Here is a 22,185-nt window from a genome sequence, read left to right as displayed (position 1 = left end):
CACCCGATCCCGATCGCGATCAGAAGCGTACGTGTGACACCGGCAGGACACCTGCAGAACACAAAAGCATTGAGTTGGTTACTCTATAGTATGCGCAAAAGCAAAATCCTTTGATATTGAACTCTGTTATTATAATAGAGCTATCGCTAGTGTAGCTATATGACGAAGAACATCGCTGGTCAAATATACTTACGTCTTGTCGCTGTAAAATTATTTCTTTTAATTTAGTAATTGAAACTATTTTAGTAGTAAAAGTCGAAACTCCAACGACAACATTCACGAAGTCGATCTTGAAGACTATGCTATGGCTATGCTTTCATGCACTGCAAACGCGAAAATAATCCGTTCGATTTGCCTGCGCCACTCGTAGAGTTACTATACTGTGAACCAGTTCACGGCTGTTCGCGAGAAGTTCAGAAACTGTGCAGCTCGATTCCGTAGGTGCAGACCCAGCGAAACACTCGAAACGAATGCAAAGGTGCAGACGCGGGGTAGGCGTTAATCTATGTCTGACGAATGTGTACGGAGTGCGTAAGTTTGAGAGGTTCTGCACTGCAGTATGATCGGTTTCCGGGGCGTAAATACACACCACAGTCGCGTAGACACGTCAGACGTGTTTAAGTGGGGTTTTAACGGTGCTCGCGCCCGTGTGCTGCGTCGTCTGCTGCGCCGCTGCTTCGCACCTGTATGCCGGCACCGACAGTGGAGCGGGTGCAGCAAAATCACGAACCAGCCCTGCACCTTTTGAAACGAACGTCGTGGTTCTGCGGGCGCCACTGCTGCACCGCTGAAACGAACGGCAGGGTGCAGGACGTCGCGAACTGGTTCAAGTGGTGCAGGCGAATCGAACGTCCCCTAAGAAATGGTGCAGTTCAGCGGTGCAGGCACAGCGCGACACTCGAAGCGAATGCCAAGGTGCAGACGCGGTGCAGGCGTTATGTTTTCTCCAACAAATGTGCACGGAGTGCGTAAGTTTCAGATGACCTGAACTGCTGGTGTTATCGACCTCTGAGGTGTAAGTACACCCGCGCCTGCACGATAGGCGCACGTAAGCTGGATTTCAACGGCGCTTGGGGCCGTGTGCTGCGTCGTCTGCTGCGCTGCTGCTTCGCACCTGTGCGCCTGTAGTACCGACATGGTGCAGAATCGGGAACCAGCCCTGCACCTTTATTGCACCTTTTGAAACGAACGGTGTGGTTCAGAGGGCGCCATTGCTGCACCGCTGAAACGGATGTCAGGGCAACACCTCGTGGACTGTTTCAGGTGGTGCAGTGAATAGAACGTGTCTGTTAGAACACGTCGTGCCGTAATTTTCTGCAATTGGTCACTATAATCACCACGCACCAAGGGCGCTACTATGCGCCCTTAGTATGCCCTTTATAACTGTTCGGCAACTTTGACGAAACGTTTGAGTACAGACCTAATAAGTGGCAATACAATGTTAGCATATCTGGATACTTCACTGCGCGGAGTTTAAGCGCGTAACCTTTTGTTGTCATGTTCATTTGAGGTGCAGAACAACATTTACATGTATATAAAACATGCTGCTTGTGAATTTTGTTGAACATAAATCTTGTGATGACGCGCCAAGCATCTTTCACAACGCGCGAACCTGTCTCTCAGCAAAATTTCCCATTTCCCCCTTCTCTTTATTATTATTTTATTATTTTGTTGTATGTACCCTGGCGAATGAGTTTTACTCATTAAAAGCAGTAGCAATTGAACGCATCACATAGTAGAGATGAGTGATCGATCGAACGAACAAAAACTATCTATAACGCTTGTTACCAGCATTGTACATACAATATTCTATCTTGCTGTACACTGCTGAAATCACATACGTGCGTCAACACTGCACTTCATTTTCGGCTGCATTGTGTCATTCTGCATAACCAGTATGGTAGTTCAATACCATCTGAGGTTGTTGACCAAGCGAGCTGCTGCGCGTCCCACGACAATGCTTCAAGAACTAAATACTGCTTTTGTACAGCACTACTAAAGATTTATGAGTTTAGCAGCTGCCTGTGAGCAAAACTATCAAATATTTCGCCTTGATTTTATTCACATACGCGAACAATAATATTTGTTTTAGTCATGGGAGGGCGCATGTATCAGTTTACACCGTGGTTTGGTGGTAGAATATGGTCATATGGTCGTCAGATGGTGTGGAGTTGTGTGAGCAGTAGTGTTATGAACAGGCACGAATAACTTTTTCCCTCTCGCACCAGCGTTGGCGCTTGTGGCGTCCTCTGTTGTCGCAAACTAAAATTGCGTAGCAGGTCGCGCGCGCGGCGGCCGCTCGTTACGCTGCGAGCGCCTACGCGAAGCCCGGCGGAGACCGACGCCGCGGACTCTCCCTCTTCCGGTTAGGCCTACACGCCTTTCCCCATTGCGAAAGCGTCGTCCGTGTATGGCCGTGGGATCAGCGTCGGCGGCCAGCAGCAGCAGCAGCCTGGAAAACCAGTGAAGCGTCGGATGCGGCGGCCCGTCCGGCGGCCGGAGCAGTGCGTGTAGTGTGGCAGTGTGTGGCAGTGCGAGCAATCGTCGCTAGTGGGGCCGCAGCGTGCGCGATGTGAGCGCGCAAAGCTGGCCAAGCCCCGGTCGCGCAGCTGGACGGACTGCCTGGTGTCCGGCCCGTGGCCGGCGCCACCGCCGCAGCGCTCGGTGTCGTCGCTGCTCTCGGCGGCCGGCGGCGGGAGAGGCCTCGCCGCCGCTGGCTCCTGGTACGGCTCCTTCGGCTCGCACGCCGCGCCCATGGACCTGGGCCCGAGCCTTGCCGAGTGGACGCGCGAGCAGCCGCTCAGCATCCTGCAGTTGGACCCGGCCGATCGGGCCGTACTCCGCATCGCCGGTGAGCAGCAGCCATCGATCCGCTATTTTCGGTTCCCCCCACCATAAACCCGGCGACGCCGCCGCGTCGCAGGCGCTGCTCTTCTTTCCCCTTGCTCTGTCGCGGCGGCGATCGTGCTTTGTGCGCTGCCGCGCCGGTTCGCTGCCTTGCAAGAGTGGGGACGCGGCGGCGTCTGTTCGCCGTACACGCCGCGACTGCGGTATCGCGAGAAAGCTTCCCTTCACGAATCCGCGACGAAAACGAAAACTGAAAGTGCCCGCGGCACGCTGCTCGAGTCGAGTGCACGCGGACGAACTCTCTTGTTGTCATAGTTTCGCAATGCCCCGAAGTGACAGAACCGAGTTCATTTACCAGCGCCGGCAGGTTTGGAAAAGAGCGTTCGGCGCGTTCACGTTAACCGGCTGTTCCTTCCGGCAGAAGCCCTCCGGTGTGCAGCAGCTGTTGCCGGCCGGCCAGCGTGTAGTTTCAACCTTTTCTTTTTTCCTCGTCGGTAGCGTTTTTTCGAGGGCTGCTCGACCGGGCGTTTGCTTCGGGAGGAAGATCGGCGTCGTACGAAACGCGTGGGCGATTGATGGGGGGGGTCCCGAGTCGAGTCAGGCGCGGCACGCGTTTCTCCCTGTATAAAAAAAAGCTTGTGCAATCGCCCGCTTCCCCCTTCGCTGACTGCTCTGCTTCCGTTACCGTCTCGTCTCGCATGTTACGACGAAAGTGGCCAAGTCCTGAAGAGATAGTGAACGGCGGGAAAAGTAGCGCAGGTCAGAGGAAACGGCGAGGCTTATATCTACTGTTTATAGGCAGTATGTGGATAGGATAGGAATAAACTTTATTTGTCCAAGTGTTCTTGTGCAGTTGTTCTTGGGCGGCCCGCTTTGATCCACGTTAGCCGAAAGTAGATAGCAAAAAAAAAAAAAATTAGGCACGCGTTCAGTCGAGCAGCTCGAGAGAGCTGAAGGGAGGGAGTCTCGAGAGACGTCGTCTCCTGGGCGCCAGAACTGGCACGCAGCACCGCAGAAGATACGAACCGCGGGCGTCTGATGGGGCGAGGCGCCACATAGAAAGCCCTCCTGGCATGCGCATTTTCGAACGACCGAAATTTGTTCCACGGAAGAGAGGTGCCGACGGCTGGTCGGATGCCAGAGCAGTTGTTCCTGTCCGCAGGGGGTCCGAGTGCCGGAGCGGGCTATAAATGAACGGGTGTTTACAAACAATCGCCTCTCTCGTGCATTGGGAGCGTGCCCAGCCGATGCCGCCTCGCGTTTCGTGCCCACGCGCGCGACCGTCAGCGTGGTGACGTCGTCGATGCCGTGCCGACGTGTGCGGCGGCTTTCATTTAGACGCACCCTGTGGGTGCCCAAACGAAGAAAGTCGGCAAGGGATCGGCCAAGAGCTTGGTGCGAACACTGGCCGCTGCATTAGCGGTGATAGGATTATCGATCATTGCAATGTATTTTACTGTGCAAAGTGAATCGACGTTGCATCAGTTCGCCCAGTGGCACTCGCGTAGTGTCATTGATGTGGCTCTGGCGCATGTGCGCTGACCGCAGGTAGCTTGTTTTTAATTCTTGCGAGTAGTTGGAGCTGGTCACACCAGTTTTCATTAAAGCTTGATGCATGTGCAACGTGTTGAAAGGAAATCGCTTCGAGTCGCTCACGCGTTTATTGCTGATACAACCAGGAAGTTTTCGATGAGGCACGCATAAACTGAACGTAGCAGCAAGGCCGCACCATTGCGCGTCGTGCAAAATGCGTGGCCACTGCGGTCACTTTGCGCCACTTGGTCGCGCTTAGTAAGCTCGACGTTTTTGTGTTCGACAATATTTGAGCGTCCGCTTCGTGCCAAGGCAAACGAACTTGCACGCAATTGATGCGTCAGACGAAAAATCAAATCAAGCGTACCGATGACCGTCTGTCAGCTGCGCCATTTTTGCGCTCTGCTGCCAAACCAGCCGAACTTCGAACTTTGGTGCTCCGGAGATCGGCCACAAAGATTACATTTCCCTTTGTTTAGAAATGAGAGAATGTTCGATATTTGATTCTGTATTCGGAGCTCGTTTTTCTCAAATATTCCTATTCGGTTCCATTCGAAGCGAATGCGATTTTTTCGAACACATCCTGTAGTCTGTTAGTCTGTTAGTCTGTAGACGAATAATAAAGGACACTGAGCTTTGACTGGTGTAGATGGTTGTTTCCGAGCTCCATTCGCTCTTCCTTGTCAAAATACGAGTTCATAATTAATCGGGATTGCGGTTCCCGAACACTGAACCCCACGCCCTAACCGAGGTGCCGGCGAAGTCAGTATACAGAGGTCTGGGATGACTCGTTTGTGAAGCTCGCAAAAGCAGCCACGTTAAGTCTCGTATCACGTTATCATGCACTGTAACTTCTGTGACACCACGAAAAGCTTCATGGTGTGTGAATTTAAAGGCTACGTCGTCGATCGTATCTTTCCGGCTGACCAAAACTCCGCTCGCGGTCAAAACTGATCTGTTGGGCATTCCAAAAGGCGACATCCGTGAATCTAGCTTCGTTTAATATATTTCACCCCGGCACCAGTTCAGGTCCAACACAGGGCTCTCTCCTATTGCCGCTGTGCAGCTCCCGGGGTCGGCCACGTGCGAATTTGCAGACTTGGTCAGCTAGGCCTCTTCTAACACAGTTTATATTCGCCTCCCTCGCTAGAGATTTGCTGCACCAATCTTGGAACTCTTTGTTATTTGCTTCTGTACCGAGTTACGCGAGAGCGGGAACAACTGTATTGGGTTCAGGAGCTCAGTCCAGGGTCTTGGAGTAGGCGACTGGGACATAGGCAAGGGAGTCAGCCGATGTCCAGCCCAAGTGTCTTGATAAGCACTATTGATGGGCAACTGGTGAAAGTCCATTTCGAAGCTCGGATTCCTTATTAACCCCAGCAATCTGCTGGAGGAGTCATCAACCCAGGGTTGTTTTTTTCTTACACCTCTTAAAGGGACACTAAAGTGAAAAATTATTTCTTCTGCATCAATAAATTACCGTTCTACAACACCAAAAACACCACTCTTGCAGCGATAAGACGTTTGGTAAGCCAGAAAAAGCGCAAGAACGAAATACGGGTGGCGACACCTACTTAAGCTCCCGCACCTGGGGGCTGTGACGTCTTGGATTTTGATGGCGTCTTCCAGGGCCTACTAATTATATATAGCGGTACAGATTGACTACATTGTGTTCTAAAAGAACCAGATATTAAACATGGCAAGGTTTCGGGAACCTTTATTCAGCCAACGCGGCCCAAATGAGAAAGCATACTTTGGCATCCCTGACGTCACGCTGGGGTTTCGGCGCGAAATTAAAATACTGATACTTGGACCTTCATTTTCTCATCTAATAAACTATTTTTTTTGAAATGACTGCCTGCAGGGTACTCAAACAATGCTTCATTAGTCTAAACTGATTTATTGTTTCGCTTTAGTGTCCCTTTAACGTTACTCCCTATCGGAGTAGTGTTGTCCCAGTGCCTTTTCAAGGTCGTGCACGGCGCTCCATTTGTTTGGACCCGAACTGCAGCTGTGCACACCTTTCTCCGGACAAGCCGCTCGTCATCAAATACGGATGGCGTTGCAACGGCACTAGTGCATGAGTAATTATTTTTTTCTTCCACCACAGTGCATGATAGCGTAGGTAATTACATAACCCGGATTATGCGGCTTCCGAGTTCTGTCAGAGCCATAATATTCCTTGTCAGTGGATGTCGCCCTAGAAGAAATCTCGCCACCAGGAAGGCTGGACCGCGAATCCACGAACGATCTACCGTCGGCGTTGTCATCGTAGCCGCCGTTATCGCTGGGTTAAACCATCGCTGATTTATGTGGAACTTGAAGCTTTGACTTTGCATGGCCCTCTAGAATATTTTAGGCCGAACCTTGTCTCACCTAGAAGAGATATGACGTTGTCTGTGAGCGCTGCCGCATTTATCTACATGTAATATTCACTGATAACCATTGCATTAACTTCAGATAGGGACCCCTGTCGGCATTCGAGGCGAAAGGAACAAGCGGTCTCATTGGTCCGCAGCCCGCTGTCTCGCGGCGTTCGTTGGCCTCCGCCTGCGTCTGACGACCCCCGGGTTCCCCGAAGTGTGGTGCAGCGCCTCGGGTGCGGCAGGCGGGCTCCAGCCGACGGGGGCGGGAGTCGGCCGCTCGCTCCCGTTTGTCAGCGGCGCCTCGTGGACGTCGTCTTCGGCGAGCGACGCCACGGAGGAATGCGGCCCGCGCGTCGCTGCGTGCCATGTGCCGGCAGTGCGTCGACCATTGAAATTCAAAGCGCTTGCCCCGATTCGTGACCGAGCGAGGCGTGGTGACGACGAGCTTTCTTGTTTGCGTGCCGGCCAAGTGAGCCCGACTGTCGCTTCCGACGAGAGCCTGAGACGGTGAGACCTTATCGGTGAAGCTGGCGCCCGAATCGTGACCAAGGACGCGCGTGCCATTTGCACTACTGCACCTGTTGCACAGATGGAATAAATAGAACAAAGGGAATGTCTGTTCTGTCTTAAATGCGATGGTCGTTGATTACTAAAGTGATTGCAAACTCTTTGGTGCCGACAGTTGGTCATCCATCTTTGACACGTTTTCGCAGCAGACGCGCTATCGTCCCGTTGGGCGACGTGTGGATTACTCAACGTGTGGACATTTTCTCGGTGCTGCGTCCGCTAGTGACTCATTATCTGTGGGCCGTATTGTTAGATATGGAGCTGGTTCCTGAGGCTACTTCGAGTTCCCCAAACCGCTTCGAGTGGCAGCACAGCTAATTGAGGAATGCAGAAGCAGGAAAGCGCATTCCAGAGAAGCGGCCGAGCAAACAAGTTTGAGGCAACAAGTTCGTGCGTCGCCGGGATTAGAAGGGGGCCTGGGACAATGGAGCGCAATCGACCCCCTTCGTCTTTGAAGAAGGCATTTGCCACTGCTGCGGAGCCGAGTCACCGGGAGCAGGTGGGCATCCGACAATGAAGCAGGTGCACGGGCGCCCCCCCCCCCTCCCCTTCTCCTTGTTCGAAGTGCATTGCCAGTCTGCGATGCAAGACCGCAGCAAGCCGCCAGGTGTGACACCACGACACGGGCGCCTACCATTGGTTGAAAGTGGCGTCATCGGAGTGGACTCTCCCATTGGTCAAACATGACGTGACTTACAGTGCTCGAAGGGTTTATAAGAAGCCTTCCAGAGAGACCTGAGATACTGGGACATGCCCTGATTCCCTGATTCATCTCTCTCGAACTTCTTGCCGCGGGCCGCAGCGTCCGAGTTGCTGCCGGCCCGTAATGACTGCACGTCTGTTACTTGTCGCTCACCTCTCCTGTATACAATGTAGAATAAATTCCTCCCAAGTTGTGGGTTTCCATCCCGAAGTCCCGTCCTCCAAACCCTACATCTGGTTGGCAGCGGTAGGATCGCCTCCGAACGCATCAGCTGGTGGCAGCGCTACGGATCAACCTTCGTCGAGAGAGATCATAAGGAACCGGGAAGAGCGAAGAAGAGAGAGCCTTCGTCGAAAAAGGTCCGAAGAAACTGGGAGTAGCGAAGAAGGAGCGAGCCTTCGACCCAGGGAGTCCGGAGGAACCGGGGACAGCGGACGAATGAACCGGATGGCAGGGTGCTGCAACCGTAAGTGAGCGCGTGGTTTTTTTCCTTATGATTCGCCAGACTCAAAGGTTGTGTGTTCAATTTTGATAGTTCTGGGAATCGGGAGTTTGATGCACTGTGTATTTGCACAAATTAATTAAGGAAAACAGTTTTAACCACCTGTCGGGGCAGCTGCCATGGATCTTAGAAGGTTGACGAGGTTAGACTTGTTGTTGGTGTGCGACGATTTGGGAGTTGAGGCGGATGAACGGATGGAAACGCCAGCTATCATAAAGGCGATTAACGATAGTGGCAATGATGGCAAAAGCATTGAGCTTGCTTGGGAGGTGATACAGGAGCCACGGGAGCGAGAGCGTCGTGTACGTTTGCGAGAGCGTCGTGAGCTTAGGAGTGAGCGTCAGCGTGAAGAACGCGAGAATGAACGGAAGCAGGAGCTTCAAGAACTTACTCTTAGGTGTCAGCGTCACGAACGTGAGAAGGCACGCGAACGTGAGCGAGAGGAAAAGTATGAGAGAGAGAAGGCAGCACTGATCAAAGAGCTACAGTATTGTGATCAGTTATTGGCACAGAGACAACGGCTGTCTGAGAATTCTGTAGGTAGTACAGAGAGAAAGAATGACGCAGCATCGAGCGGATTTTCGCCAGAAGCCGACGAGAAGAGTAGTGCCTGTGAGATTAGCTGCAGAGTCATAAGAGAAGGGAAAAGGCTAGCTGCTAACGATGCCTTAGTGGCAACAGAGGCCGTTAAAGGCCGCAAGGAGAGCGACGAGGTGCTGTGCCAACAGATGACTGTAGAGACAGCTAGGCCAGCTGCGAACAAATTGGCACAGTTACCGAGCGTGTGCGTCGCTGGTAATGTTAGCGAGGTTGCTAGCGAGGAAAAGGGTACTGCTGACCAGACAGAAGGGAGCACCCATGTAGAGCCAGATGTGCGTGCAGAAATGAAGTGCGAGCTGGACGATGCAGTTGAGAATAGTTCTCGGGGTGGCGAGCTCCGTAGCTCACGAGAGAACAACTGCATTGTTCAGGGATCGGTGCGGCTCTCCGCCAGTCTAGATAGCCTAGAAAGGGATGGTTCAGTTAATAATCATTCGGACTGTGCGCGTGAGACAGCGATCGATACCGACGGGCTGTGTGCCGATGCACAGCGTGAGCTGGGCAATGTAGCAGAGGGCAGTTCGCAAGAGTGCGAGTTGTCTTACTCGAGTAAAGCCTGCTGCATTGTGCCAGAGTCGGTTGGGCTGTCCGCCAGTCGAGGCAAAGTGAGTGTTGATTTAAGTGAGAATCACTCAGACTGTGCGGGTAAGAGACCGATCCGGGCCGACGAAATGTGTACCGGCCAGCACGAAGCACGAGGCGACATGAAAGTGAGTGCGAAGAGAAAGCGCCGTAAAAAGAAGCGCGTTAAAGACCGAAAGTCGGTAATTAATGTAGCGCCGCCAAAGATGGCGAGAAACCCAAATGGGCAGGGCGCGAGGAAAAAGATGCGGTCGTCTCGGACGATGTTGACGCATCGAAAACGTTCAAGCCACAGGTCAAAAGGGGACCGCGAAGAATGTTCTGCACGGACGCGGACAAAGGGCACGAGGCAGTTAAGCTGCTCGTCGTTCCGTAGTTCTTTTCACAGCTCAGCGTGCAGTTCGAAGAAACGCAAGGTGGCAGGGCGAGACCAGGTGGGGAGTGGCGACGCGGTCAATCGTGTTTGTGTTGAAAGCGGGGCGCCGGGACGCAAATTGGCAGGAGACCGTAACGTCTTGGGGGTGCTGATAGTGAATCAGCCCTTTTGTTGTCTCTCGGCAGCCAGAGTAGCTTTCAGACCACGTCCACCCCGCGTTCGACTCAAAGTATGAGTCAGACTTAAGCGTTTGGAGAGGGAGGCCAAGAGCCCTTCCGTAGAAATGAAGTGTTTTGTTTTTTATTTTGAGCATCGGAAAGTTTTTCGCGAATTGAGACTGGGATTTCTTTCAACGTGTAAGGTTTGAGCTTTGTTTGTGTTTTCGTTTGAGAAGCTCCGTGATTTGAAAGATGAGGTTTATGTAATCATGTAGTCTCGCGAGATGTTCATTAATAAGTAGATAGGCTTTTTTTTGTGTGTGTGTGAGTAACCTGAGGGTCAAGGTTATCGTTCAGAGGCCTATGGTAAAGCGCGTGTTTTATTTAACCTTCTTTCTTTTTAAGTGTTGAATTTTCTAAGGTTAAGCGCATAGATTTTCAGTGAGTGCATGAGTTGCACTGAGAGGCGTTCTTAGTTCCTTTAGCGCGTGTCCTGTGTGGACGGAAGGAAGCAGACTTTATGACTGGGTTGCTAGTGTGTGTGGAGGGCAGCCGTATTCTGACTTCTCTGATAAGTACGCGTGGAACGAGTTATTAAAAGACGCATTATTTTAAGGGTTCTGCGGAGTGTGTAAGTCCCGCAAGTTTAATTGTTCGTTTACGTCACGTGTCCTGTAGGACCTTCAGGGAAAAAACGTGAGTAAGCGTAAGTGAAGAGTTTGCCTACAACGCAAGTACGCGTTTTGTTTAGTGACCACAAGGCTAGTGCGCTTGTGATTACGTACTTGTGAGGTTGACCAGATTGTTCAGTGGCACCAATACGTGCGATAAGTACGCCACTGCGATAGATTGGAAACATGCTGTTCGTGTAGTTAGGCCACTTAAGTTATGTTCGGCTGTTTTCATTTGTTGTTCGCATCGTCAGCGACCCTTTTGTTTTGCAACAACAATAGTACTCTGGTCTTGTCGGCAATCGAGGAGAAATGGATAGCTGTTTGGAAGGGTGGTTGGAACTGTTGTCAAAATTGGGGAACTAAAAGATCAGGGTTGATTTGGACTCAGTAATAGCCTGGCGAGTCAGGGGTGAAGAGCCTGCGCTTACGCGTGGTGCAGCGCTGTGTTGTTTGGTTTGTTTGACGTTTGTTCTCCAGGGCCTAGGATCCCGAAGTTCGTCAAACGAGGCTCGACCCCAGTACCCTGCAGCTTCTTTCAGCGTTCCTCCTGGCCAGCGAATTGAGTTCACCGGCCATTCAGAACAACCGGGGCGAGGACGAGCTGTTAGATATGGAGCTGGTTCCTGAGGCTACTTCGAGTTCCCCAAACCGCTTCGAGTGGCAGCACAGCTAATTGAGGAATGCAGAAGCAGGAAAGCGCATTCCAGAGAAGCGGCCGAGCAAACAAGTTTGAGGCAACAAGTTCGTGCGTCGCCGGGATTAGAAGGGGGCCTGGGACAATGGAGCGCAATCGACCCCCTTCGTCTTTGAAGAAGGCATTTGCCACTGCTGCGGAGCCGAGTCACCGGGAGCAGGTGGGCATCCGACAATGAAGCAGGTGCACGGGCGCCCCCCCCCCCCTCCCCTTCTCCTTGTTCGAAGTGCATTGCCAGTCTGCGATGCAAGACCGCAGCAAGCCGCCAGGTGTGACACCACGACACGGGCGCCTACCATTGGTTGAAAGTGGCGTCATCGGAGTGGACTCTCCCATTGGTCAAACATGACGTGACTTACAGTGCTCGAAGGGTTTATAAGAAGCCTTCCAGAGAGACCTGAGATACTGGGACATGCCCTGATTCCCTGATTCATCTCTCTCGAACTTCTTGCCGCGGGCCGCAGCGTCCGAGTTGCTGCCGGCCCGTAATGACTGCACGTCTGTTACTTGTCGCTCACCTCTCCTGTATATAATGTAAAATAAATCCCTCCCAAGTTTGTGGGTTTTTCATCCCCGAAGCCCGTCCTCCAACCCCTACAGTATTAAATGAAACACTTAAAGGGGTCGTGATTCCCTGTTTACCTTAACGGCAGGTGTCATCCCCTGTTTGCTTTCCCGCAGAACTGACCGAAAAAACCGTCTCAATTGGCGCCACATTGTCTACACTGGCTGCGGCACATAAAAAAGGGTGTGCTCCAATCCTGGCCAGCATCGGAGGCAGTCTAGGTAGACAGCTGAGGAGACAGCCGAGACAGCTTCGAGGCCAAGTAATGGAACGTGTTTCGAGCCGTCCGGAAGGCTGTATGGATGGATGGATAGATGGATGGATGAGTGTCCCTTTTGGAACGGTGCAGTGGATTGCGCCACCAAGCTCTTGCTATTATACTGCCTAATGTGCTACCTAGGTTAAAAGAGAAATAGAGGTAAAAACCAATATGAACTCCCGCGACCAAATTTTCTGACCACCTATTGCGAGCTTTGCTTTTGTACGTCTCCGTTTTCTGTCGTTTCCCTACTTGTCTTCCACCAATCCTCCAATCGCCTCTTACTAATCCCTATCGCGGACATGTTTTCCACTGCTCTCGCTGAACCCAAGGGTTGTAAGGAGGCCAGTGGTGCCTAAATCGACCGCTGGGCAGACGTCTTCACATAAAACATGCTCCATCGTTTCCCTAGCCTTACCGCAGCAAGCACATGCTTCTTCTTCCATCTTATATCTCGCTTTAGGCGAGATATAAGAAGACGCTTCTGGCGACGTGATGCCACCTCGCGGCGACAAAAAGTCGAGAAAAGCTCACATTGTTTCTGTACTTTAAGTATTTGCGCCTGCGAACCCATGAAAAACACGGTGTGACTTACGTTAAGGGAATACGATAGCGTGTCTGCGTTAATGTGATTATGCACAGACGACCTTCCCGTCAAGTTTCCAAGGGCTCTGCTTAGCCGCCATCTTATTTGGACAGGAAAGTAGCCTGCATCATTTTTCACTTCGATGCTGTCTTCGCGAAGCTGTATACTTTGACGTCTTCGTGAGAATTGGAACGAGACTTAAATAAGATGGCCGCTGTCTGCTAAGCCGTCTACTTTGCCGTCTGCGGCGAGTATTTGGAACACGGCCAGAGACTCATTCTGTCTCCCTTGTATACTTTTTGCAAGACAAGTAATAGCACTGGATGGCGAGCATCTTTTTGTACATCCTCGTTGGGCACTTATTTCAGATGTATCTTCGCGGCATGACTTGTCACCACAGCCATCCTTTCTATATCAGCCCCAGCGTTGCGGCCAAAGGGATATATTACGCGTACATGTGTGCGCGCACGCATAAAACTGTTCGAATCATCTTTCCTTATCAGGATATTGGGGATCGCCGCGTATCTGAATGCTGTCGCGGACAATGCAGTTCTTTCTAATCTGCTCTACTGCAGGTGCCGTACATCCTTTGTACAACTCTAATCGAAATCGACTCGGGAAGCTTGCCAGATATCATCGGCACTGGTGGCCGCTCTCTAATTCTCTAAATATAGCGGCTGTGTTTCGAAACAAGAGCAAGTGCAAAGCCTGGTGTACTTTGACGATCATACGAGCGCGCCGCCTCTTGTAATAAATCAGCTTTTGTTTGAGGTTAACGGCGTACGCGTCATTAGAGAACGCTAGCCGATTACGGAACCGGATTTCACTTACTTGGTGGTCCGGAAAATGAACGCTTTCCGAAACGGCGCCAAGAGCGCTCTTATTTCCTCGACGGCGTGGCGAGATGAGCGCGTTCGATAAACGGGACGAACCTGTGTCTTCATTCGTTTCTTGGCCGGCCTGCTTGGCTTCGATTGCTACGATATGTACGAGAGACTGTTACGATGGGATATCATGCGAAGGAGCGAGATGTAGTGCGTATGTCTGTTCATTGGCCGGTCTCCCCGGAAAAAGAAATATGATTGACGTATATACGCTCAGGAGGTATACACGACGGAGCTATATATGGCGCCCTTTATAGTGCGACAGAGCAAAGGTCTGTGAAGCCCAGTAGCAGAGGGTTCCAGATAAATTTTGAGCGTGTGACTCTCATCAACCAGCCCTTACGCGCGCCCCTCGATCCTCCTACTTCCAAAGAAACACATTTAGAGATTTGCATAGTCTATAGATTTTCCTATATGAGTACACTGCAGAATGTGGATGACAGTCTGTGCACTTATGACTCGTGGCCTTACCTTTTAGTCCTGATGTCAAAGTTGTCTGTAAACAACGCGTTATAGCAAATTACACGAACCACAAAAGGAAGGAAATTCAGTTATTTATTGTTTTCGCGTATATGCGCTCTCCCTGTATAAATATCAAATGCCAAGTCTATTATACGGCTGAGCGGCCTACGTGAGATATGTGAAATAGTTGACGTTCATGTATCGCTGTGATTCAGTGTTAGCGGTGAAGGTCAGCAGCGCGAGCTACTGCACCGAGCGCGAGAGTAATGATAAGCGCGATAAGAGTAAGCGTTCAAATATACGGCGTGAACGGGGCAGCAAGAACACGCCTGTGCAAACATCACCGGTCGTGCTGCAGCTGAGCCAGCCCTGGGCTCGCCCATACATTCGCGTCGAATGCGCAGCGCTCCGCGTCGCCCCCCTCTCTGGTGCAGTGCGTGTCTGATCAGCGGGACGCGGCTCGTGTGTGCCCTTCTCGGTGTGGCTGCGCTCCCTGAACCAGCAGTTTTCGTGAGGCTGCCCTGCGCGGTGCCGCACCAGTCGTGCAAGTATAGTGCACGGCGGCGCCTGCGCGCCTCGCAATCGAACACGCTGCAAGCGTTCACCAGCGTTATACCCTGATCACAGCCATTCAGGCATCCCTCACCCCGATCCTTTAACGTAACTGGTGCAACGAAATCGGGAAACATTTGTGTGGGCGCTTATCGCGAATATCGGCTATAGCGCTGCATCGCGCCGTCTGCTATATATATACACCGGGAGCTTTCACGACGCCTGCGCTTCCAACGTAGTGCCGTGAATCCGTGCTGAACCGGCCTCGCACGAAGTCAGATCGAAGAGCGCGGTACCGACGGCGTGCGCGAGGCACCGCGTCAAAGCGAGGACGAAGGCGTTCCACTCCTCCGACTATGTACAGACGAGACCTACCGTCGACCACATCTGCACCATGGCGATGTGGGCTTGTGCACATACTGACCGTGCGTGTCCAACGTGCCTTCTTTTGTCCTCGTGTTTCTCTGCGCTCAACTGAGCCACAGAACGGAGACGTTTCGTGAAAATAGCTGTGGACGGCCACTCAAATGAAGGCCTCGAGATCTGCGATATATCTATAAAGGCCACGAGGGCGATTTTGCGCGCCACGTCGACTAGTGACAGCTTCGAGCGACAAAAGGGGCCGTCGCTTGAGCAGATAGCTCGGTCTTGTCGCGCGATCGCTCGGTTCTGGAAATACAGAATTCGTCGCCCGGAAGTGCTACGAGCGACTAGCCAATAGCGGGAAGGCGGAACTGGATGTATACATCACTCAAGTACCGGTTGTCGCACGGAACGAGCAAACGAATGAATTTCATACGTGCAAGGATAAGAACCTACTGCAAGACCTTGAGAAATATTTTATGCTGCTCTTTACAGTAAAACACATCTACATAAATTAATGAAGCACCCGTCACGCCAATTACGATGCGGGAAACACCGAGCAGACGTTGCTCAAAGTCGTCGCTCGCATGGGGTTGCGACCTGTAGGCGACGAGCGTACGCGACAGCCACCTTCATCGCACCGCTTGTCGCGCACGAGATCGCTTGCACGGTGTTTGCGGCAACGACGACGGCGCGGTGGTTCAGTGGACATACGACTCCAAGCCACAGCGACTGCATTGTTATAGGCGCTGAATGCAAAAACTTTCGCATACCGCGCTTTGAGGGCACGTGAACTATAACCCCAGGTGGTTGAAATTAAACCGGAGCTCTTTGTTATGCTACGGCGTCTCGCCCAGCCTCTGTTGCTGATTCGCATTGGATCTCGCGGATAAATCAATCGCCGTTCTTCTGTGCAAAGACGGTCACGAGGAACACGATAGCTGAAACAGACATGACGAAATTTGGCTGACAATATAGTGTTCGGAGGTATCCGCGACAGGCAGAGAGATTGAGTATATATGCGTATATACTGATGAGCGAGTAAGTGTAGACGGCGGCGGCCGGCAGCGCATGCGCAGAACAACTTGCCCTGAACCAGCAAGCTTTATAAACCGCATATTCCGATCACGACGCTCGCTCCCCCCGCGCTGCAGAGAACTTAAGCGGCAGTTTGCAAACACAGAACGCCGCCAGAATCAAATATCTGGGCAAGGGTGCGCGGCCAACAAAGAAAAGCGACACGCCTGAAAGAGAATGGGGGGGGGGGGGGGGTAGGGGGGCGACCTTGCGCTCTAGTGGGATCCAATAAAATGGGGCAAGCAAAATAACTTACGGCCGCGTATCCGCCCATTACTACATCGCGGGATTATATCGCGGGCCGACCATTGTTGTTTCCATAGCAAAATCGATTGCGGGGATTTCCCCGCACTCGATTTAGTGTTTTTGTATTTCTTCCCCCGTCCGCGCAAATGAGTAACCCTCAGCTGGTGATCCGTGGTGCCCCCCCCCCCCCCTCTCTCTCTCTCGAGCTTGCGTCATAATAGTCGTTCGATTATCTCCTCTCATTGTGTCGTCTTCCCGCACTTTTTGTTTCATTCTCGCTTTAGCGCAAGCACACGTCGTTGCTCAGGGGCGCCGCTGGCATAACGCGAACTTGACGACGCGCGTCTTCGATCGTGCGAGCTGCGCGACTCCGTTGCGACGCCGGGCCTGCTTCCGCGTCTGGTGTCTCTTCTTTTGGGAAGCTGTAGTAGCTGTAAGCAGACGTACACACCACCCGCAAGTAAGAAATGGAATTGTGTAGTTGTATGTGCCGACGAAGGTTCTTCATTAGTTCGTTCGTCTGGACCTAGGTGACGCCACATTTCCTTCGGACTTTTTTTTTTTTTAACAGGCGTTGGTAGCAGCCATCTTAAATATATTGATCATCGACGTGTTCAGCTGACGGGAGAAGTCTCCAGAAAAGAAAATTTTTTTCGACCCTGCCTGGATTTGGATTCTGGGCGCACCGCACGTGAGCCGTCGTGCCGACGTTGTCATCATTGCCGTCGCTGTCGATGCTTATCACTGTCCGCGGGCCAGCTATTGCATTTTTTTTTGTGTGTGTGGGCGGGGGGTGGGGGAGGGGGTGACAGCAGACGTTTCCTTTGAGCGGATCCCTCCATTTTTTCGGTTGTTTCGGTCATGTGACGCCAGCTTCGATTTGCTGCTCGTCGCCCTGATCGACCGTGGCACGAAGCGGAAGGGCGCATGGCTCCGCGAAGCGACGGGGCGAGGGTGAAGCTCGCCGTCTTCGGTTCCGCGCATATCCGGCGCCGTCTTGTCGGAAAAGAGCGAACCAGCGAGTGAGCGAATTAAATGCGGTCGGTGCGGCATTAAGTGCGATCTTGCGTATGTTTATTCATCGCGCAAGGGGTCGCAGTTACACGTGACAGGAAGGGATGGATTAGGAAACTGCTGCAAGACGCGGCAGTCATTAACTAATAATAATAATAATAAACGCATTTAAGGTGGAGCGTTGGGGCTTGTTGGAATTTAACGTGTCTTCCGGTTCAAGCGCTCTACCTTTCCTGTCGTCCTTCTGTCTCCGCACCTAGTTTCATTTTCGCTTAAGCGCCGAAGCGTGTCTGAATAATAAACGCATATATGCATCACTGACAGCCGTATATTGTATAAGAAATGCTCAACCTATCGCGTTGGTGATACAGTGGCTGTAAGGCTCTGGTACTGAGCACGAGGGTGGCGAAAAGAAAAAAAAAAGAAAGAACAAAGAAAAAACGCTCGTGTACTAGTTGGTAGCTTGAGGTGCGCGTTAGATAAACCCGCTGGTCAAAATTTTTCCGGAGCCCCTCCTCAGCGGCGTCCTCGTAGGTCTGCTGTTTTTTGGGGACCAGCCGAGCAGGAACGTCAACCGCCCCAGAGGGGCCACAGATCAACTGCGGGAACAGCTATTCAGAGGTATTAAACCTCTGTAAGGGGCTAAGATATCAATATCCCCCAACACATAAAGCATTAACAAAGGAGGAGGCCTCAGGATGGCGGAGACTGCAAACGGGCTCCTTCCCAAACTTACACATACTAAGTAGGATGTTCCCCACGCAGTATAGCGCAACCTGTCCGTGGTGTGGAGCTAAACCAACATTATACCACATTACATGGGAGTGTACAAGAAACCAGGCATTCCACAAACACCAAACATCAAGTGCGGAGCAATGGGAGAGCTGGCTCACCGGCTGCGAGCTAGGGGCTCAGAGAACTCTAATAGCGCACGCGTGCGAGGCGGCCCGGCTCAGTGGAGCCATGGACTAGGGGCCCATCCATGGCTGAAGAGGACCCAAGCTTCAAGAATGAAGACTTCGGCCTCGACCCGCTAAAACCTTAAAAGAGTCAATAAAGTTTTCCATTCCATTCCAGAATAAAAAAATAATATCCATCAATCAAATGCTCTAGCGGACACTTTGAACATGGCAGCCCTTGGAGAAACATTACAAAGAGACGACACGCCTATTTGCGAAACGCGCAGAGGCGCCTAACATGCGAAGGAGAAGGCGGAGCGGCAGCGTTTATGGCCGCGGTATTTTACCCCTCTCGTTAACACTCGACGGGAGGCTTGCGCAAAGGGACGCCGTTTATGAGACGCGTGCATATCGATAGCATCGCGCGCGCGTTGAAGAAACGATGCGCCGTTTGTATCCGAAACAATGGAGGGTGTTCCGTTCGCCCGTCCGATATATAGCGAGAACGGCGTGTATATGCGCAACGCAGAGGCACGTATGTACGTATACGCGCATCGGAGGGAAACTCCGGTGAAGCGACTCGGCAACGGAGGCGCATCTTGCCGGATCTGGCATGTTTTCGGCTTCCGCTATCAGGGGCCCCCCTCGAAACTTGTACCTTCCTTCCTTCCTTTCTTTCTTTTCCTCCTCCTCCTCCTCCTCCTCCTCCTCCTCTTCTTCTTCTTCTTTTTTATTTGTGGCAATACTTTCCTCAATTGCAGCTGGGGAACAACCCAATGCGGTGGGAAATTTTGGTCTATGAAGACTTGGCTCCCCGTACGACCGCACAAATATCTTACGTAGAGTGCATGTATAAGAGGCCCCTCGTGGAAGAAAGGAGCTTCCTCGTTGTGTACTTCGACGATCGCATCTTGTCTCGTAGAGGAGGTGGAACACATCCTGTTATTCATCACCGCTCTTTACAGACACAAGGAAGGCCCGTGTTTGGAGCCGTACAGGAGCTGCTGCGCTATCTTCTTGCTTTTGACTATATAAGCGTACCAGTTTCTTTCGGCCCATCATTGAAACTATATTCTTGGCTAAATATTAAGGAGGTTAATTGGCGTGCGTAAACGTAAATGTAGGGCGTAGACGTCAGCACCAGCACAATATATAGTGGTGGCACCTGTACCACTGTGTTTTAATTAAAGCGCGAGGAGCTGTTTATTGCAGTGGGTGGCTGCACTGCACTCAACTGCTCTGGAACGTGTCGCCCTTCTTTAACCGCTCGCACACCTTGCGGGTCGGTCTGCCCGTTCACTGGCAGGGGCTTGGGGCACCTCAGAAGGGGTGCCGGGCCCCGAGCCCAAGTTGCGGAAGGCGATAACGCTTGACCTTCCGGAGCTGCCGCTTACGGCGCTGATCCGCCCTTTCCGCTGAAGGACTTTCTCGCTTCGCAGACGCAGAACTATGCCACGTGGCAGAACGTGTGCCCCCCTCCCCCCCACCCCCGGTTTTTTTTCTTCAATCGATACGGCACAGCGCGTGTAACACTGGTGTTTCTACGTGATAACATGTATATCTTCGAATGCATTGTCTCCAAGTGATTCGCTAACGATATGCACACTCTCCTCACTTTCGAGTGCGCACGTGTTTTCCGGCTATTCTTCGACGAACTCGAAGAGAAGCCGCAGTGTGTCTGTCGGCGGCGTTTCTCGGCATCCTGATTGCCGGATTGTGCTGGTGATTGGTCTCGCGCAAAGGTGGCAGTAACTTGCGCTCGCTTGATCCGTTTCTCTGTCTCTCTCTTTCCTTTTTTTTTTCTTCTCGTGTTTAGGGGAAAGCTTGATGCTTACGCCGAGGAACACGTGGATGCCGCCAGGCTTCTTACACGGCAGACTGTCGAGTCTCGACCGCCGGCGCCATAGCTTCCTTCGTTGCACGTATTGCCTTGCCAGCTGGGACGTTCCTTGTGTACCACTTGCTCAGTCGAGTCTGTAGCTGTTCCAGTAACGTGCGTGGGTCTTATGGATTGATGCACTGAGTTGGGCTAGGTTGAAACTTGTCGTTGCGCAACATTTCCCGAACATTTAAGAAATAACATGAACCAGAAAAGGAAGCGAACTCAATTCTTTTGTCATGCTTTCCTTTTCTGCTTTCGTTAAGACGCTGGAAATATTCAGTATACTGGCAAGTCTTCACGGATTAAATAATTATGACCTGTAATGCTTGGCTTGCGCCAGTTGGTGAAGGTGCATCCTATTGCGCTATAGCTTAAGGAAACAACTCGGACACGGACGAATGCGGAGGATTCAATCTTGTTCGTGTGTTCGTCCTCGTCCGAGTTGTTTCCTCGCGCTGTGCTTCCATCCCTCGAGGCCGTAATCGCGCTTGACGAACCCCCCTCCCCCACCGCAGGCGCGCTGCGTATCTCTTTAGCTCTTACGTAGGTTTCGCATTGAAAGGGCATTGCGGCACCGCGTGGGAAGCTCTCGCTGGATAACACCGCACACATTCGGCGGATGTAAGTTTGCTCCTGTTGGGGACGATTGCCTCCCTCCCTTTCTGACGTGCCCCATCCTTCGCTTAATAAGAAAGAAAGAAATACTTCAGATGAAACTTTGAGATATATTACCAATGCGCTTAAGCACAAGTTAGACATTTGATAGGATACAAAATTCACAATTCACAATTGACACAAAATTCAAGAGTAAAAAAGAAATTAAAACGAAAAACCACACTGTTGGTGAAATGAAGGGATGACAAGAAGCAAACAAATAAAAGAAAGAAGATGCTATAGACCCTCTCCCACTCCTGACTGACCGATAAACTGGCATCTGACCACACCCTTTTCGGTTACCGCTTCTTCAGCTTCATCTGCGTCTCCTTCGAAACTGTCTTGCCATTTCCTCTCGGACCCCCAATTGGTGTTCTTTCGCGACGAAATAGACCTTGATTACGCGGGGACAATGAAGGCCCGACGCATGGCGAAAACGGCTGTGCTACTTGGTCACCGGTGTAGACGTCCTGTCTTCTCGTAGCATGGCCAGGCCGCCTGATGTCTTCCTCATCGAACTTCCCCTGCCACGCCAGTGACCTTGACCCTTGCTCGGATGTGGTCGTTGCGAACTTGTCTTTCCTTGTCAGTCCACGCATCTATCTATGCGTCCCCACTTCATCCACTGGCACATTCCGAGTGTTATGCCGCTTCAGTGGGATCTTTTTGGCAGCACAGCTGCGGTGCTAAATAACTCTGTCTGGTTAACTTGCCCTCCCGACTCGCTTGATATCTGCTCGCAGAGAACTCCAGAGACGTGCTTCTAGTTCTTCCATTCTGGCCTGGTTCCGGTTGGTGCAATTCCTTTTACACGTCGCCTTCTTCCATCGTTGTCGAGTCAAGATAAATGACGTGGGTTGCCTTCGTCATTGCCCCGTTTTGTCCCGTTTAAGTTCTCAGCGTAATTGATTTTTCGTGTTTCCGGCCGTGTACCTTGTTTTGCTTATTTGCCGATCGTGAAACCTCTCCCGTTGCCATTTGACAAACATATCGTGACTTCTTTATCTCAGTCACTCGGATTCCTTCAGCGAAAAGCATCTACCTCTGAACTTCGCAGCGTCGTTATTAGCAGTCAAGTATTTATTTTAGTCGGGGTATTCTACAGTCACATCTTCTGAAAGGGAGGTTCACCGCCTTGTC

The 22,185-nt window shown here is 51.7% G+C and overlaps 1 protein-coding gene across 10 annotated transcripts in view; it reads left to right on the top strand.

Annotated features, from left to right (window-relative positions):
* The first annotated feature begins 2,262 nt into the window (after positions 1-2,262).
* shot (dystonin-like protein short stop) overlaps positions 2,263-22,185 on the top strand; it is a 315,979-nt gene continuing 296,056 nt past the window's right edge. For 6 of the 10 annotated variants that reach the window (XM_065424849.2, XM_065424855.2, XM_065424852.2 and 3 more), the window contains exon 1: positions 2,269-2,851. In XM_065424849.2, the coding sequence (XP_065280921.1) occupies positions 2,755-2,851 (97 nt within the window). In that variant the 5' untranslated portion in view covers positions 2,269-2,754. Of the gene's footprint in view, positions 2,852-22,185 lie in introns of all 10 variants that reach the window. The other 4 variants (XM_065424856.2, XM_065424847.2, XM_065424857.2 and 1 more) reach the window with 4 other exon arrangements.

The sequence above is a fragment of the Dermacentor albipictus genome, chromosome 6 (assembly GCF_038994185.2).
Source record: "Dermacentor albipictus isolate Rhodes 1998 colony chromosome 6, USDA_Dalb.pri_finalv2, whole genome shotgun sequence".
In the NCBI taxonomy this organism is placed as follows: Eukaryota; Metazoa; Arthropoda; class Arachnida; order Ixodida; family Ixodidae; genus Dermacentor; species Dermacentor albipictus.
Note: the sequence above shows the minus strand (reverse complement) of the source record. Positions and strands in the feature narration are given on the sequence as shown.